Source organism: Nilaparvata lugens, chromosome 8, assembly GCF_014356525.2.
Source record: "Nilaparvata lugens isolate BPH chromosome 8, ASM1435652v1, whole genome shotgun sequence".
In the NCBI taxonomy this organism is placed as follows: Eukaryota; Metazoa; Arthropoda; class Insecta; order Hemiptera; family Delphacidae; genus Nilaparvata; species Nilaparvata lugens.
The window spans coordinates 12,251,019-12,270,143 of record NC_052511.1 but is presented as its reverse complement, the minus strand read 5'-3'; the positions used below and the strand labels follow the sequence as shown (position 1 = coordinate 12,270,143).

General features: G+C 34.6%; 1 protein-coding gene across 12 annotated transcripts in view; it reads left to right on the top strand.

Moving 5' to 3' along the window:
* LOC111043815 (stress response protein NST1) overlaps positions 1-19,125 on the top strand; it is a 48,532-nt gene that overhangs the window by 7,686 nt on the left and 21,721 nt on the right. For all 12 annotated transcript variants that reach the window (XM_039433959.1, XM_039433956.1, XM_039433955.1 and 9 more), the window contains exons 2-3: positions 6,091-6,470; positions 17,527-17,958. In XM_039433959.1, the coding sequence (XP_039289893.1) occupies positions 6,098-6,470; positions 17,527-17,958 (805 nt within the window). In that variant the 5' untranslated portion in view covers positions 6,091-6,097. The remainder of the gene's footprint in view (positions 1-6,090; positions 6,471-17,526; positions 17,959-19,125) is intronic.

Below are 19,125 nucleotides of genomic sequence, written 5' to 3'. Positions count from 1 at the left end.
AACAGCTGGAAGTAGTCACAATTCAACGCCGACAGCGCTATACGCTATCTGTCAGAAAAGTTGTGACAACAATGGTTCGCGCTCCAAATTTGATTAGTTGATGGCAAATATTTGTTGGCTGGTATTTTGAATAACATGGAATATCAAAAAATATTTCTAATTTTTTTAGTATACTAATATGAAGTATGTAATAGGTAATTTTAGCATAAAATATATTTCATATGTTAATCAAATTTCTGGTTGAGGTATTTAATTTAGTTGGCTCAATGACTACTCTATTATGCTTCCTCATCTGAGCTTAGACCTTCTAACCTATTTCCAATGTAAGTTTTTAAAATAGAGATGCTTCCTATGTCTTAAATGGAGCTACTTTTCCTCCCTAGGGAGTTTTCCGTTTTTTAGTACCGAGAGCGAAAAAGTTAGTATTATGTTCCAGGGAGTAAAGTGAGTACTTTGGACAGTAGGTGGAGGAAAATATTATTTTTTTCACAAAAAATATCATTTCAACAGGGTGCATGATCTCTTTCCCCTCTCCACCCATTTCATCTACTTTTCCTTCCATTATCTAAGCCATCATTCTCCATTTCTCCACTTCGTTTCTCTCTCTCTGAGGCTGAATACTTCAACCCATTCAACTTTCATGCATTGCTAGGTCTACTACTTCTACTTTTTGTCTCCACCTTCTTTTTGATAATTTTACTCATATCGTCTTTCTTCATAATGTTGTATTTTTTTGTTCACCTACTATTCTTTTTTCTCCATTCCTTCTTTTCTATTGCTGAGGATGATGCCCAAATAGGTTCCTGGCTTCGCTTGAGTAATGAAAAGGATGATGATGACAGATAAGAGGACTCACAGCTTTAGGTGGTTTCCGTACCACCTGGAAGTCATTTTCTTACTTGCTTTTCCTTCTCATTCTTCTTCTCAATTGCCTTTCGCATCATTTCACCCGAATTATTCTTCCTTTACTTTCGTCATTTCACTTTTCATTCATATTCACTCCCTCTTCTCTCCTTTCTCTCCTACTCTACTCCTCTACTTCTCTCACACCTCTAATTCTACTCCCCTCATCCTCTTCACCTACCCTTTTTTCACTCCTCAATTATTTTCAACTCCCTCTTCTTCTTCTCCCTTATTCTTTGTAATTGTTACCCCTCCTTCTTATTTTTATGCTGCTCTTTTCGTCCCACTCTATTTTCTAAATCTTTTTCTCTGCCTTCTTCTCTTCCACATTCTCCTTTCTCTCTTTCTCACTTTCTCCCTCTTCCAATTCACCTTCTGTTTTCCCTTCTCCTTTCCTCATTCATTTCCACCTATTCTTCTTCGTTCTTCCTCTTCACCGGTGCTTCGCATCCCACTGTACCCAACCAAGTAGAAGCACTTAGCGTAGGAAGGAAGCTGGGCCGAGCAGAGACTACTAGATAAAGTAACGAGAATCGAAGCGGGGCCAAGTTCAATGTTTACCTGGTAATTATATGGAGATTTACGGAACCGGATGAAGCAACGGCATCCATGTAAACCGGTTAAAGAAAGCTCTGTTACGACGTCGAACCAACGAACCTACATATTTGTAGAGGAGACCTACATTTTCAGTATTCTATCGGACGAGATTGTGTGCTTTCAATCAACTTACTGTATCCGATACGCTCGGTTTCAAATTCAAAGTCAAGTGCGGCTATAGCCTCTCATTTTCCAATCATTAACTAGAAACCAATATCAATACTTTACGTCAAATCTCACACATTTTCCATCAATAGAAAGGTTCTAAAATATGTATCAACTAGCAGGTAACCCGTGCTTCGTGAGGGTATAATTGAAATATGAAACTGAAAACTTTACCTATCTTGAGCAATTTAAAAATAGTCCTATAGCCATCCTCGGTAAATTGAGAATCAATATGCAAAATTTCAAGTTAATCAGTTCAATAGTTCAGACGTGATGATTCGTGAACTTCCTATCCCGTACGTATATAAGCCAATTCTTTCCTTTATTATATTATAGATATGGGCCAATTTCATGACAACTGCAATATGATATAGGTAATCGATAGCTAATCTAATAATATTTTTTATACCATAAAATCATTAACGTGTATCTCATAAAATAATAGTTATCATAGAGAGGAAAATTATGGTCAAATTTGAGAGAATCAAAGATTGGGATTGAAAATATTACATGGAAACATTTTTGTTTTGCAATATCATAATTCATTCTGTGATTCTTATAGAAAGAAATTTTAATATTATAGAAAATAAAATATATAAGTAGAAGATTTCATGAAGAAACTACAAAAAATATAGTATGTTACTAGAATGGTTGTCAAAAACAGCTAAGGATGTTCGATTGTTGACATATTATTCGGTGCTAAGATAGTGCTTGAGAGAAGTGAAACAAAAAGTAATCCAAGTAGTTAGTTGATCAGTTATTTGATGAAGTCATCGGAATAGACTGGCATTATTTCAATAGTATTGAAATTGATAGGATGATGATCTTATAATCGAGGTCTTACTGCATAGAGACATACGGCACTTTGTATTATTGTCAAAAAGTTCTTAATATTTGCATTTGCAGAGTATGTTCTCTTTGTGAAGAGAACATTATACAGCTAGAGTCACTAAACTATTCTCAATCATGAATAATGAAGAAAAGACTTGCATGATCTTCATTAATACATACTCTGTCTTGACTTGTGACTAACTTTCAAGCGGGATTTTGTCTACATTCATCAAATCATTTTTGTTAATTGTCACGTTTAAACATATTTAGGTCAATCACTATTCAGACATTGATAACTTGACAATTCTATTCCTTTAGAAAAATGTTACGATGAAGACTCACAATAAATTGTGTGCGATGAATGGGAATGGGGTCATTGTAGATATTATCAAGATTGTTAGTATAAAATGATCATCTGATTTGTTTCAATCTACTGTTTTCTTTCTTACAATAATCCTATGAGCTATGCTTGCACCAATAGTGAGATGAATGGATAAGATACTTTGGCATAGAAATAATTCATTATGAAAACCGGCAATTTACCTGATACAATAGGCTAAACGTTTCTGGAAAGAAGATGCATATAAGTTCTCCATTTTTGTGGAGAATTAGAGCATGTATAGATTATATTCCATTTTCTGTATGTATAGAGAGCATTTATCAGGAAGGAATAAGTTCTGATAGGCTCAAATGAGTAAATTTCCTAGATTTCCCAGTACGATAGCAAATAAAGTATTCTGAAAGTAAATGCAAAGATGCTGTATATAAGGTTTCTGAAGTCTTGCCGAAATTTTTGATCATAACGTGTAAGCCTTACTTCATAATTTAAACGTCCAAGCTGCTTTCATAGAAGGTTGTTTCGGTTTAAAGCGAGAAGCAACGGTCACTAAAGACGAGAATAATGAATAAATTACGAGAACGCCAGTTTCAGAAACTCTTGCTTACACTTTTGGGTTCTTTTCAGAAGCTGCTCATAATATTTTTAGAGATGGTTGAGCTGGCAGAGAAGTTTGGATTTTTTAAATAGCATGTTGTGTAGCCTTCTATGAACAGGTTTCCGAGTAAGATTCAATCGCAACTGATGATGAAAATTTCATGGAAGGTTTTCATCCGAGATCATACTCTTCTATTATTGTGAATCATAACAAGTATTCAGTGCTTGTAGCTAGAAATAGGTAGATTTTTGAATGGATCTTTCTCAAACCTACGTCTTTATCTCTTGTTTTCATCCACTATCAATATAATTATGTATCAACAGTAGCTATTACTTATGTTATATGTATGAATATATTACATAGAATGAAGTTCAATTTAACTAATTTATTAATTCCATGATTTTTACTTTCCTTGCACTATTACCATAGGTAAGGGAAGTAGGCCTATTGCTTTCCAAAAAAATTTAAGGTACCCTAATTTCATGTTTTCTATACGTTTCAAGGTCCCCTGAATCCAAAAACATTATTTTTGGGTGTTGGTCTGTGTGTGTGTGTGTGTGTGTGTGTGTATTTGTGTGTGTGTGTGTGTGTGTGTGTGTGTGTGTGTGTGTGTGTGTGTGGTGTGTGTGTGTGTGTGTGTGTGTGTGTGTGTGTGTGTGTGTATGTGTGTGTGTCTGTGAACACGATAACTCCATCCCTAATTAAACGATTGACTTGAAATTTCAAACTTAAGGTCCTTATACCATGAGGATCCGATAATAAGAAATTCAATAAAATTCAATTCAAAATGGCGGATAATGGCTGAAAAACCATGTTTTTCACGATTTTCTCGAAAATGACTTGACCGATTTTTTTCAAATTCATACCCTGTATAGTTATATATCAGCTCTATTAACTGGCATGAGTCTTCTCCCTGAGAAATTAACAGGGGGTCCACTCCATCCTTGAGAAATTTACTTTGTAACCTTCTTCTCGTGCGTGAGGTAGGTGGGTAGAGCAGTTTATTCAAAAGAGCACAATCATGTCGATATTTTATTTGAAGAACAGCTGTTTTGACAACTTCTAAAAAATCTTCAAATTTCATAATTCAAACAAAGGAAAATGTACTCTGAACACAATAACAATAGTATAATCGTAGTTTTAATTATTCAGCCGCCAATCGGCATAATGTTATTCCCTAAATTATCCTCGTTAATGAGGCTTATAGATCAATGAGCAAGGAGAGTTGTGTGAGTGTACCACACCAGATTTTTAAAGAAAGTTTCCTTGCTTGATATTTACTGATGTACCAGAATAAAATACTTATTTCTTTCACTGCAATTAATTATCTCACAAAAATTCATGAAGTTTAATATAGTTTGTTACAGCCAGAGAGTATAGAATGTAAAACACATTAATGATAAATTACATTATACACTATCTGGTTAGAATGACACTACTTCCATCCACTAGAGTGCTATAAAGCTCCATAATATGATATTGTTAGACTGCATTGTTCCAGCTCTAGGTTTGGAGAGCCAAATGACTGTACCTCAAAAATGTGGTCAACGACCACTCTCTCTCATTATCGTCCACTCAGTGCTTGACTCATTCTATAGTTTACTACAAATAACGTTCAGTTTAATCAGTCTTGTTCTAGACAGTGACCATGAAATTGATTTAATTCAAAGTACAATTTGCTCAATTTCGCATTTATATCCAATCAACCCGCTCGTTTATTCTACTGTACTCTCTCATCTCAAAAATGGATAAATGTTGCATTAGAATCAGAGTTCAAATTCAAGTTTGTTGTCCTCTTAAACAGTAAGCTATTTACATATTCTTACCACACTCCCCACCACAAATGTTCTCACCGATTATGAAAATGATATAATGATTCTTTCGAGAGATTTAAATGTTAATTCAATTGAAACAATAGTTCAATCTCGTTTTCAGACAAATTTCCAAGTGACAATATTGCTGTTTCCTATATTCCAATGTAGGATACACTGCTCTATACTAACTCTTATGTATAGGCCTACTGCTCTAGTATGCTCTATAAGATGTTTGATACAATACTACTGATTTTCATCACAGTGTATGAAGGCCCCAGAGATCTTCCTAATTAATCTCTATTTAATTTTCTACTTCCAATTCCCCAGAAAAACTACTTTTCTAGAAAGCTTGTGAAGGCCCCAGAGATCATCCATCTCTATTTAATTTTCTATTTCCAATTTCCCCAGAAAACTCTGAGGTCTCTCAGGACATTATAGGAAATCATATAATTTTTAATCAATCAATGATCATCAATCAATTATTTAAATAAAATTTTTTCCAAAACACACAAAAAATTAAATCAAAATATACATGAAATAATCAAATGCAAATGATTAAAATCATTGAATCATCGATCATTTTCAAATTGGAATTTGTGGATGTTTTTGTATATTTTAATTAGTAATCACTCGATTCTATTTCCAATCTCAATTTGTTTGAATGTCTCCTAGGTGCAGTCGCTATTACAAATCCCAAATGTCTTGTTTTTAAGTGTTCACACTGAAAAATGGACTCAAATTCAAAAGTGAATGGAACATAACCTACTTTTTGGATCATTTTAATGATTTGTGTTTTTGATCATTGAATAAATAAAATAAAGTATGTTGTATTTTGCGTGTTTCAGGAGAGGAATGACGCCGCGTTGGGTGCTGCTGTGTCTGGTGGTGATCGCGGTTGGCGTGACCAGTTCGCCGATCAGTTCGCCAGACAGTTCGCCAGAGAGCGCAGATGCAGCGAGCGGCCGTCAGGCGGTAGTCGCCGCCGCCAGCCCCGACGCGGGAGCGGCTGTAGCCGCCCCTGCCGCCCCCGCACCCGCCAGCTCCTCAGAAGACGACGATGACGACGACGATGATGATGATGATGACGATGATGTCGACCTGGACATCACCGAGGATGACGATGATGATGACGATGATGACGATGACGGCACGGCCAGCGACGATGACGATGATGACGATGATGATGAGGACTACTTCGAAAGGTTCTTTGACGATATCCTAGGAGGTACGGTCGCTATTGGCGAGTCATGAGCTAGCCATTAAGTTAGTCGATAAGTGCGACCAAAATACTCAGTGCCAAACCAATTATTGCAACTCCAGAAATGTAGGCCCACTGTAGCTTTGAGGCAACAAGTTGCAAGATGACATGAACATTACAAGATATTTCAAATCTAGCAAAATGATTTGGAAAAATACTCAGTGCCAAAAGAATTATTTGAATTATGTACGGCCACTGTGGCTTTAAGATAAAAAATTGTAATATGACAAAGAAATTGTAAGATTACAAGTTTACGAGGTTACTAAATACTTTGGATCTAAAAAATGATACGGAAAAATAATGAGTATCATATAAAAAATGTACGGCTCCTAAGGCTTTGAGGTAATAAGTTGCATTATGGTTGATACTTTGAAGCTAGGGAACTGGAAAGGGAATTGGGATTCCCGAAATATTCACAACTATACATATTTTGGTGTAGACTTCTTGCTAAGTATATCACAAGTAACGATATTTTCATCAGCTAAAAAGTACTTTTGAATTTTTGAAGCGCGTAGGTAATTAAAGTTTGGAGAGTTTTAAAATGTGTCAAGAATTGGGGACGTTCTTATGGGTGAAGAGGCTTCACATGGCCTTCACATGGCCTACTGTAGGCTGTAGGCTTCTATCAAAACTTGTTATGAACATCTCACTATTTACACAAATTTATAAATATTAGAGAATCATTTGCCATCAATCAAAGATCCCAGTCCCATCCACCATAAAGATTCCATACTATTATTCCTTTTAAACATACCGTAATTTGAATGCAGCTGTCCTGTCAAGTCGTACCTAGGCTTTCAGTTTTCTTCACTAGTTCGGCACATTTTAAAGGTGTCATCCTTATCTTTATATTACTATCAAGTTTGCTTTTTAAATATAGCTTAGGCCGAGCTCAGATCACTTGCTTTTACCGGTACGGTGATAAAGACCATCAGCGAATCTAGGAAGCAAGGATTCCTTCGCCAACCGAATATTTTACCAATCAAAGTGGACCGGTAAAAACTTATAGTCTGGGCTCGGCCGTGAAGGAATTTTATTGGATAATAATCTTTTTTCATCTTTTACACATTCATTCATTTTGTAGTTATTTCATTGTTTCTGTTGTTGTTGAATTGCGATATCTCTTGTGCAACTATTTATTTTGTCAACATTTTTTTTCCAACAAAAATATTCTCTTGCAGCTTTTGTGTATTTGCATGCTATTTGTCTCTACTAACAAAGTTGATTATTAGTAGATGCATGATTAAAATTGTTCATTATTTATTTATCTCGATTATCTCGAGCTGTGTTCTTCAATAGTTTCTTACATAACTTCTGACTAAAACTGGGAGCTCTTTGTCTTTCTTCCTTCTCTAGATGCCACGAATTAATTTTCCGATGAATAACCCACAATAGTATTTGAATCTGAACGATTTATACTAATGAATTCATGAATAAAGAAGAGTATAATTGAAATCCTTGACGAGAAACCATATTATAAATGAATTATAACTGGGAAATATTGGAATAATCAAATACTCTCATTAAAATCATCATCTATTATTTGTGATACACCAGAGGTAGTAGGGAGGACAATTTGTTTTTCAGAAATAACAAAATCTGTCTCTGACATTTGTTTCTTGGAAATACAAAAGCATGCATAATAATTAATGAAAGAGGAACAATATTTTACAATAATGCGGAGCAAAGTAAATAATTTCTAAAAACAAATAACAAGTGAATAAAGGATTTGATGTGATTATAAACAAAAAAAATTTCCCGTTTAGGTGAGAATATAGTTGAAAAAGTAAAACTTACTGCAGGAGTAAAGCCAGCATCTCTCTGGCCAGTTAAACGAATTGTGGGACTAGTTGGGACTCTGCGAGAAGATCCAACCAAGTCTAAGCCAAGTAAAGGTGAATTGAGATGAATTTTTGGTTCAACTAACACTAATTCAATGAAATTCAAACTAATTAAACATGTTTTCCGATCTGGGAAACAACTATTAACAATTCATGAATCATCCATTACATCTCACAACGATTGACCAAGCAGAAAATTCAAGAAAAAAATTGAAATTAGTCGGAAAATATTAATAAATTTGACATCATCATCATTATTATTAAATATAATTTATAATTCCCATCTGTAAATTTGACATCCTTCCAAAGTTGTGTTACTTCCTTTACAGTAGAATCAGAAAAAATGATTTACATTCTATCACAATATTGTACTGCATGATATGAACACAATATAAGTGTAAATGTGAGGTTTTGTTGTATATATCTTGATATCTTTTCATCTTCTTTTGAGTATTTCAGCTAAATATATTTTCACAAAGATATGCTCTTCTCACTGTCAGTCAAAATGCTTCCGAACATTTAAGATGGTGAATGTATGTTTATTCTTCAATAGGACCTCATCATGAAAATTCTCAACTTCATTGCCTCTGTCATTTCATTTCCTACAATTATTTCACTTCATATTCCTCAATTACTAACCTCCAGTTCAGGAATTGATGATTGAACTTCATTCCATGGGAAATTCTTGCCTGTGAATGTATCATTTTCAAGAGTAATACAATACTAGAGGAATAGTTGTCAATATCCAAAAGTGTTTAGATTTACTGTACTTTAATTCTTGAATTCAAAACCCATTATAAAACCTATAAGTTCGATAGGATGGCTTCTGTGAGTAAGCAAGTAGAGCTAACAGCTAGGAAGTTATACTTAGGATAGATAGGGAAGAATACTTCAGTAACACCTCATGAGTTAGGAATTGAAAATTGAAAATGTTCATGGTAATGTATGTGTCCCTTTATTTCTAAGGAAACATTTTACCGAAGCTATACTTTCTTTGTTACTAATATTCCTTGATAATTCAGTCTTTTCAAATTCAAATTTGTTTATTCATAAAAAAACATATTTACAAACTAATAGTGTAACAGTGTAATAGTGTCAGTTAATTAAATATTGTTCCTCAACAATCTTGAAATCGAATCTTTGCCCAATCGAGTAACGATTTAGTTAATCGTCCTAGTGCAAATTGACTCTCAGTATTCCAAAACACCAGTATTCATGGTGTGTGCTTCCATAGACATCAATTTAGAGCTTTGAATGAGAATTTCTTCCATGCATTCCCAAATTTCGGTTCATAAGATAACCCATCAAGTGATGACACATTACAGAATTGAATTTTAATAGAAAGAACCCTTCCATGTAGTTTCTGGTTGAAGTTCAGTTATCAATTTCTAACCTGGAAAACTGAAATGCCTGCACTTAGTTAAATGACGCCCTGTAAATACTGGCTGTTTCAACGTACAATTCTTGTTTTGCTTTTAGTTTGAAGAGGAGAGACGCCTCCGCCACAAATGTCTCAAAAACACTCTAAGCCGTTCGATGTCCTCTACTCATCCTTTCTTGAGGAGCGAGATTTTACCAAAGACCAATATTTAACACTATTATTCATGACGTGCCTCAATAATATTTTCAAATAGCAATTACATTAAAATTGTTGTGGTACTGTAAAGCGAAACTGAAAATCAAACTTAGCTATGTACTGTAATGTAATAATTTATGCAACTAATGACTTTTATGACGCACACAGATACATTGTGAACTCAGTCGATTCTATTAATTTATCTATTTATTTGTTGAATGCCAAGTGTAAGTGATAATTTAAGATGTGAATGTAATTTATTTTTATTATTTATTTTGAATAAAATGCGATGTGATTTATAATGCCGTGTTTGAAAATATTATTGACACCTCATTGAAGGGTCTTGATGTTTCAGTCTTTAGCACGGAAAATGATACAAAACGTTACTATCTATGTTTTTCTTCAAGAAAACCCGTATATATGACCTCATCCATAGAAACAAAGTTATGTCCAATCAAATATTCAAATGATTCACAATGTTCACAAAAACTATCAAATCTACAAAATTCTGATCAATAATGTTATCTATCCAAATTATAGTAGAGGGACAACCCTATTGCATTTTTGCACAATCTTAGAGATGATTCACCACCAAACTGCATTTCTCATTTTGAGAATGAATAATTCAAATAAAATAGTTCTAGCTTTGCTTAGAAAAAGGTGGAGGAGGAAAATCAGGAGTCTGATAAATGTTGATTATCTTGTTTTTTGAATAATTTTGTGTCCTTCAATCTGAAAAATAAGTTTAAATTGAATGTTTTTGTGTGTTTGAACTAATGTTTAAGTCAAATCCTTCGATCTCTGTCAATGTATAATACACTAGCATGTAAATGTGAAGCATGATCATGGTTGGTTGTCATCTTCCAAATTCTTGTACTCTTTGGACTTTTGTAGCATACAAAAAAAGAAAACTGATGGGCTTGATTCGAACTGTTTCAGAAGAATCTGATGATCGATTTCGATGAATTTGAATCCACATCAGAGAGTTAGAAAACTATCGATTCAATCTTGAAATTCAAGTCTAGCCCCCCCCCTCCCACAAATATATAAATTTCCTCAGTAGAAACAATTTACATTCTTCAATAATTACATTACAATTATTGTAATGTAATTGGAATACAAAAGTAATGTGATTAAGAGTACAATAGCCCACAGTATTGAAAAGAGGAGAAATTGAAAACTTATTAAGATTTAGAAATTGTCTCTCTCTCTCTTCTGAAGTATGGCTGATTCTCATTTATGAATAATTTGAAACTGAATAATTTTTCCTCAAATTCTTCCATTCGTGAGAAATTTTTGTTTCATTGAATCATGATACTATGAACATAATCCAGACCCATATTTCTTCATAGCGAATCTTTAAAATTCATGACGATTCTATTCATTTTAATTCATGGGAAAAACTTCTTGCATTTTTTTACAATAAAGACAGGAATTAATGACTCTGATATAAGCGAATCATGTATCGAATAGTATCGTTCATTTATGAACATGTATCGTTCATTCAATGAACAGGTAAAAAACGAGAAATGAAAAAAGAGGTAAAATTTACTCTCTAAAATGAGAACAAGTGAATCATTGGAACTTGAAACAATTATTTCAAAGTTTAAATTTCGAAATATCCATTTGAATGAAAAGCTCATGAATAGCTAAGCGATTGACTGAAACATCAAGACCCAAGAACCTACCCATCCTGTGTGTTTTCCTTCACTGCATGATCTAGAACATATAAATGTTACATTTAGTACCGTACTCTCAATGAGAGATAACACGATATACGTGATAGCACAACTTGTATCATACATGCACTTTCTAAAATGAAACTAAAAAATAGGCTTCGAAGATTATAAGGAGACGATAGTAAGTTATTCTTCAGATATTGATTTTCCTAGAGATTTGAGAACAAATTTCACCAGGTTCGTCACATGGAAATAAATTTGGCACAGTTGTAGCTGGGCAGTAAAACTGTTTTGGCTCTTGTCACATTCAGTTATTATGATGTTATAATATGTTATAATGATGATATTTATTTTTCTAATACAGCGTGACACGACTTGGTTTGAAGCCTGTATCATGAAACTCATAAGTCTGATAGTCCTGGAAATGCTGCCCTCACACTGCACGTTTAAATTAATTACACGAGAATCTCAGAACGTCTGGTGTTTCGACGGATTTTCTCACATCTACAGGACTTAGTTCACTCACTTTAAATATTGGTGCATGCAATTTATATGATAGTTCTGATTTTCTAATATATTATTTTGGTACATAAGAGAAGTCCAGAACCAATTTCTTCATGCAAAATGTTTTGTGCTAGATACAGAGTTGCCCGAAAACCTCGTATGTTCGGCTCATTTTCCAGTTTTCAGCTATTTCTGCCAAATCTCGTAATCGGACAGAAAAAATTGCTTTCGCCTTTTTTATATTATAGAATTATGAATAAAATGAGATCATTCGGAACTCTCTATCTTCAATGAGTACTGAGTTATGATTCTTCGAAAATGAGTGAAATTTGAAGAAAAAATCAATTTTGATGAATTTTAGTTCTTGATCAACAATATCTTCCGATTGTCACCATTTAGATGTATAATTCAAAATCCCTCTAGGCGTATTTTCGAGCTCTACGATCTGAGATCAGGTAGAGCGCTCTATCTCATATGTTAAGCCACAGTTGCACTCCAATTGAAACTTCGATATCAATCCTACCCATAGATAAGGGAAAATAATCCTGGAGGCTTCAGACTGAATTCTACTACTCGGGGTTGGCTTGAAAAACGACATATCAACATAATATTTTTTCTGGGATCTGTAGGGCTAAAAATAACTTAGATTCTTTGTGATTAATTGAAAATTCTGGGAAATTGAAAATTCAATCGAAATCAGATTATTTTGGAGATAGGGAAGTGATAACAGGATAGTATTGATACGTACATGAAAGGATTATTCAAGTTATTGACTAATAAAACATTATCAATGGTGAAGATTTCGATTACCAAAGTTTTTGTGTAGAAACAATTCTAGTGTTTTCCTAATTGTCTCATTAAACACATCACTTGACAAAACATCGATGATTTACAAATCAGGTAGGCTACTGATCGACCAAAATTCAACATTTTTACAGTAAAGCATTTATTAGTCACGATTTATGAATTGATTGGTCATTGATCAATATTGATTGAGAACATTCCAAATCTCCTTCATAAATATATTTACTTCATAGATTTAGACAATAATATGAAATGTTTTCTAAGTTTCAATCTATTTTTGAAAAAAATAAGAATAATTTGATGAGACCTTCTGTTGGTAATGCCATCTAGCGCAGACAGTAACAATAACCCATTCTGGAAATTCTATTATTGTTCCTGTATGGAAGAAATTGAGACCCTCACCTTCTAACAAGGCATTGAAAATTGTGAAACAAGAATGAAAATATTTTTCATTCCAAAGATAACTTCATCAAGATCCGCAACACAATACGTAAATGGATTTTTTTTCGAATGAAAAACAGACGATTCTAACAATAGAGTAGCAAGGACAATGAAAGGTGCTTTCAGCTGCTATTATAGCTGTAGAGAGACTCACCAAACTGAACAGGGATGGAAAGTGATTGATTTATTGATTGTTTCCACACAAGAGGGTCCTCCACTTTCTGAATTGGGATTGATTGGGATTCATGCATTCAACGCTCTTTGGACGCTGATCATGCAAAGCTCCGCTTTTTCATAAGGCTTCAATTGGGTTAATTGCAAAATCTGAAGGTAATATTCTTGTCGTCGGCACTATGAAAACGTGATCTGAAAGAGCCCTCTTATTAAGTCTTCGATGAATTCCGCCATAAAGCTATTCTCTTGTTGCTAAGCTGAATTTCAGACATCTATTGAGTATTTTCATAACACGTTGTCAAGGCTATTTGTGTTCCAGTGAGTACCCTACTCTTATTTCAAAGGAGGATATATTCCATAGATGTATTTGAGTTTTCCAGCACTACTCACTTAAATTAAGTTTTTATCTAACTACGTGATAAAACACGATCATAAAAAATATGGTTGCTATGAATACTAGGATATATAATTATGATGACTATCATCAGGCTTCACGAGTAAAATTAATTTATCACTCAAAAATTAAGTCAAAATAGGAACTAGAGGTATTTAATAAACTCATAATTGATAAACTCATAAACATACATGAATGAACGAGCGTTAGCGAAGTTCTCACTTTTGACTTACTACAGCTCAAAGTCGTTTTCTGTCTGTTTGTAAGTTCGACAAAAACTTTGGAGAGAATTGATCAATCAGCTTTAAATTTTGTTAGTGTTCACTAACACTTGATTATCCAATGTATAGGTACCGTACTCATTCACTCCATTTTTGTATCATTTATTAGTACCGTACCTTCTAATATTGAGATCATTGAAACGGTTTGAGGAATCGATGTGCGGATTTCGCCATTAATTTTCCTTTGAAATTCCGTATCGAAATGAAATATCACATGACCTTCCCATTTGAAAAAAAGAAGTTGGATTAAAAATGAAGCTGGATTCGAAATAGAGTTGGATCCATATGACGGATCCAAGATGGCGAACAAAAGTTTTAGCGACAGAAAGTTTTTTTCAATTGGAATAGGATTCCCATGGAACCTACTACTGTAATATCGTACTTGTGAAAGATATTTATTTGGCTGTTTCCATAATAGTTCTCACTCTGTATAATTACAAGCTGCGAATCTCAGAAATCAATACAACAGTTCATGAGCGACTTCTTCAACCCAGGGAGTCTCTAGTAACATATTCAATAAAGTATTATAATGAGGCTACTTGAATGTTCAATATATAGAAATTCACTATGTTATATTTTTTAAAACACGACTATCTCCGAGCACTTATGTCATTCTTGAGTGTCAAAATTGACTGATTCATTCATTCATTTGATTGAACAGATTCACACAACTAGTTGTATTTTGTAGAATATAAAAAGGGTACTAGTGATTTTTTATGCAATTATAACATATCCAATAATTGAAGAAATACTCCTTGGAAAATCTAAAAGGGTATTGGTTAATTCAATGAAAAATCATATAATCACATACTGATATCTCATCACTGATACCTCGAGTCCAGAATAATTATAAGATAACGCCATGCAGGACAGATTTCCTGTCGCAGCAGGTAGACTTATTAGGCATAGATCGGAAAAGACAGAATTGAGAGCCACGAACACACGCATTTCGCTTATCAGCTGATATTAGTATGTTTATTATATCTGAATTTGTACAGAAACAGTAAGTTACAGATAGAACAAGCATTGCATCAGCTGATAAAAAGCGAAATGCGCATGTTCGTGGCGCATACGTCTGTACGCACTTCAGGGCACTTCAAACATTGTAGAGTGGTGAAGCTTCAAGCTTGAGAGTATTGAATTTTATGCATGTAATTGGATAAAGATGAATAGTGGAGCGGCATCTTCATTTTTTTATGGAGACCAAATTTAAAGAAAATTTTAACAAAACCCATCGAATTCGACCCATTTGAATTTCTGCATTAAATCCAACATTCTCAAGTTTGAAGCTTCGTCGCTACACTATGTTTGCGTTTGCACCCTATGTGGCTGTTATGAGCTTCAGAATCACTACCTAGAGATTCGGAATCCACCTGAAACATTAGTTAGGTGGTTGGTGGAAACGTCACCAGTGTCAGCCCATTACCATCAATAGAGAATACTTTCATATATTGTCTCACATTCAGATTTTACTCGCTCAATAGTTAACAACAGCAGTAACCAAAGAAAATAAAACACCTATCTATTTCACCTTCCATGACAAATCACGTGTGGAGAGATTCCGCATTTTTACATCCATTTTAACCACTATATCGCACTTATATTCGCACTTCATACTAATGTATATTCATACCATCATGTACAATAATTATCATACATGACAGGACAGATACTAGAGTATCATGCCCATAAGGCCCCGCACACACACATCGATTTTTGTTCGTACGACATTTTGCCTTCCTTCACACTATCAGATCAAACGGAACTTGACAAACATCATCTGTTTGAAAACATCTGTTTAATCTAATAGAATTTATAAGGACGGCAAAATACCATCCGAACAAATCGATGGGTGTGTGCGTGGCCTAAGCTGCCTCTTCCAATTTATTGGATAATCCAATGGATGAATGTAACTAATTATAGTAGAACATATTCAAATTCACAAAAAAGGATATTACAACTGCAATTCAAGAGTAATTGTCTGGATACAATACAATACTTTTTTGAACTCGGGGTTTCCCCCCTCAATATAGACTATATTTTTGAATCGTAATGAAGAAAAACATCTCCTGCATTGTTCCCAATTCTCCAGATTTAATTATTATTGATTGTTTTTTTATCAATCAAGTATTCAAAAATACCAATCATGGTTACATAATTTCTAACAATGGTTTATTATATCTAGAGTACAAAAGCATAAAAAATTTATTACGAAAGAAGAAATTATAATAATATTCATAGTTCATACAGAAATGTGTATGTAATACACATGTATTAGTAAAATTCTATCTAATCACAGGAAATTGAGATTGATTTCCAGAAGAATGCAAAAATTTCCCTCACAAAGGCCCGGCTGCACAAAAGCCGGTTAAATTTTAATCCTGATTAATTTTACGTGAGCCAAATCAGAGATTATGACTTATTTCAAAAAGAAGGATCTACCGGAATTAATCAGGATTGAAAATAACCCGGCTTTTTTGCAACCGGCACTAAGTACCTGATTGAATAATTACAAAAGTTCAACAGCTGAGTCATAATTTTGACACAGTCCCACACACATGAACTCGCTCACTCACTTCCATCATCTACAGACGACGAATTGATTATTATCAGCTGTTTTTTAAAGGATGAATAATTATTATCCTTTTAATGTACTTCAGCGAGTTTTCCCAGGGATGAGACCTAGTGCAATCTAATTTTAATATTGTAAACTTACTATGTTCTGAATTTCGTGAGAATCGTTAGAGCTGTTTTCGAGATCCGGTGAAATACAAACATATAAACTTCTAAACATCCAAATATCTAAACATATAAACAGATATTGCTCGTTTAATAGTATAGGATATTATGCTTGCAATGCAACTTATGTTCAGCTGCGAACAGACATACGCGCCACGAACACGCGCGTTTCGCTTTCCATCACCTGATATCAGGCTGTATCGTAAGGTATCTGTACAAATAGAAATTCAATCAGCTGATGAAAACATTAAATGCGGAATGAACGTTTTCGTGGCGCAAAAGTCTGTACGCAACCTTGTCTGTCACTCAAATCAATAACTCAAACTCCAAATTTCAATTACTTATCATGGATATTCTAAATTGACAAGATGAATAAACAATAATCCAAATCGTCATAAACTTGGTTAGCTTGGAAATTTTGAGGCGAAAAATCTCATGCATCTTCCAGAAAACTCACCCCAACAGAACAATTATTAACTCCTATGTCTGCATAGGAGTACTTCTTCATCCATATTGATCATTTGTCTGTTCTTCTTCATCCATTTCGATCTTTTTTTCTTCTTCATCCATTTTGATCATTTTTTGAGCAGATGACGATGACGACGACGACGATGATGATGATGACGAGAAGCCATCAGCCTCACCTTCGGTTGTCGCCCCCGTGGTGCAGGCGGCACCGCCCGTAGTAGCGGCCCCCGGCCCGACACCCATCCAGGGCCTGGCCGCCACCAACGTCGACTACAACAGTGCCGACTACGGCTCCGCCCCCGGTGAGCAGGTGATCGCCCAGGAGGCGGCAAACTACGACGACGAACCGGTCGACGAGTCGCAACTGCACACCGTCACACTCACCACCTCTGACGTCACTGCCCCTGAAACAGCCCCTGCACCCGCACCCGCCCCCGCTGCACCCGTATCCGACGATGACGACGACGATGATGACGATGACGATGATGACGATGACGATGACGATGATGACGATGAGGACGATGACGACATCGATATCGAAGCCAAGCGTTCACGTGAGTTGCAGAAAATTTCTTCACACACCTCTTCTTCCTCCTCTTCCTCTAACTCTTCGCCGGACAATTCGGCATCGGCCTCACAGCAAAACAGCTGATCGCTAGTCGTCGCTAGAGAACTAGTGTAGGTGAATTTTATAGGGTGCTGTGTGTGGCTTATGAACTGTCTGCTTGTTGGCTCAATTCTTCTCATCCCTAAAAAGTATACCACTCAAGCCAGTTACACACACAACGATTTTCGGACGTATGATTTTTTGCCGTCCTTATTAATTCTACTAGTTTATATGGAACTTGACAAACACATGATCACATCATATGTTTGTCAAGTTATGTTCAATCTAACATAATTCATAAGGACGGCGAAAAGTCGTATGTCCAACAATCGATGTTCGTGTAACTAGACTAATCTTAATTTTATCAAAACTCTTTAACCGAAACCATCACAAGAAAAAAGTTCACAATTCACTTTCCAAAACTCCAGTCCTAGATTTATTCGATTCTGAAATCAAATTGATGATAATTCCAAAAAATCTTCAATCCTTTTCAATGCTCAAGAAACACTTTTTTAGTGGTTCCTTACCAGCATGAGAGCCCTTCCACCCCAGTGTAAAACACTCAGATATCTTACGTTTTAGCAAGATATCTGTTCCTGAATATAGATCATCGTTTTATTCCATCTCAGAAGAGGTGGATCTAAATCAAGCAAGACATTCATAAGCCGACCAGTGACAAAGACATTAGAAGTAATTCATCCCATCATAGTTGTATATTACCATTGATTAGGATTAAGTATTTATTCATTGTTATTTATTCATTATTTATAGATATTTTTCAAGCTTAGACTACAACGATTATCAGGAAATTAGTTGTTACAATGTCAACTGTAGAACTCTGAACTCAGTTCATAAAAGTCATAATTTTAAATTATCAGAATATTTGAGAATATAGTATATATGCTGCAAACTGTAAAAAATAAGTGCAATACACATCAATATTTGAATAATATTATCGTTATTAATCTCATGAAATTCCACTCACTGATATCAACTGAACAGTTTTTTTTTTTTTAATTTACATTCAAACTATAAGAATTATAAGTTTGAAGATGGTTTCTTGAACCATTCTACTCGGTGAAAAAATGACTGTTTTATTATTTAATGTATTTAT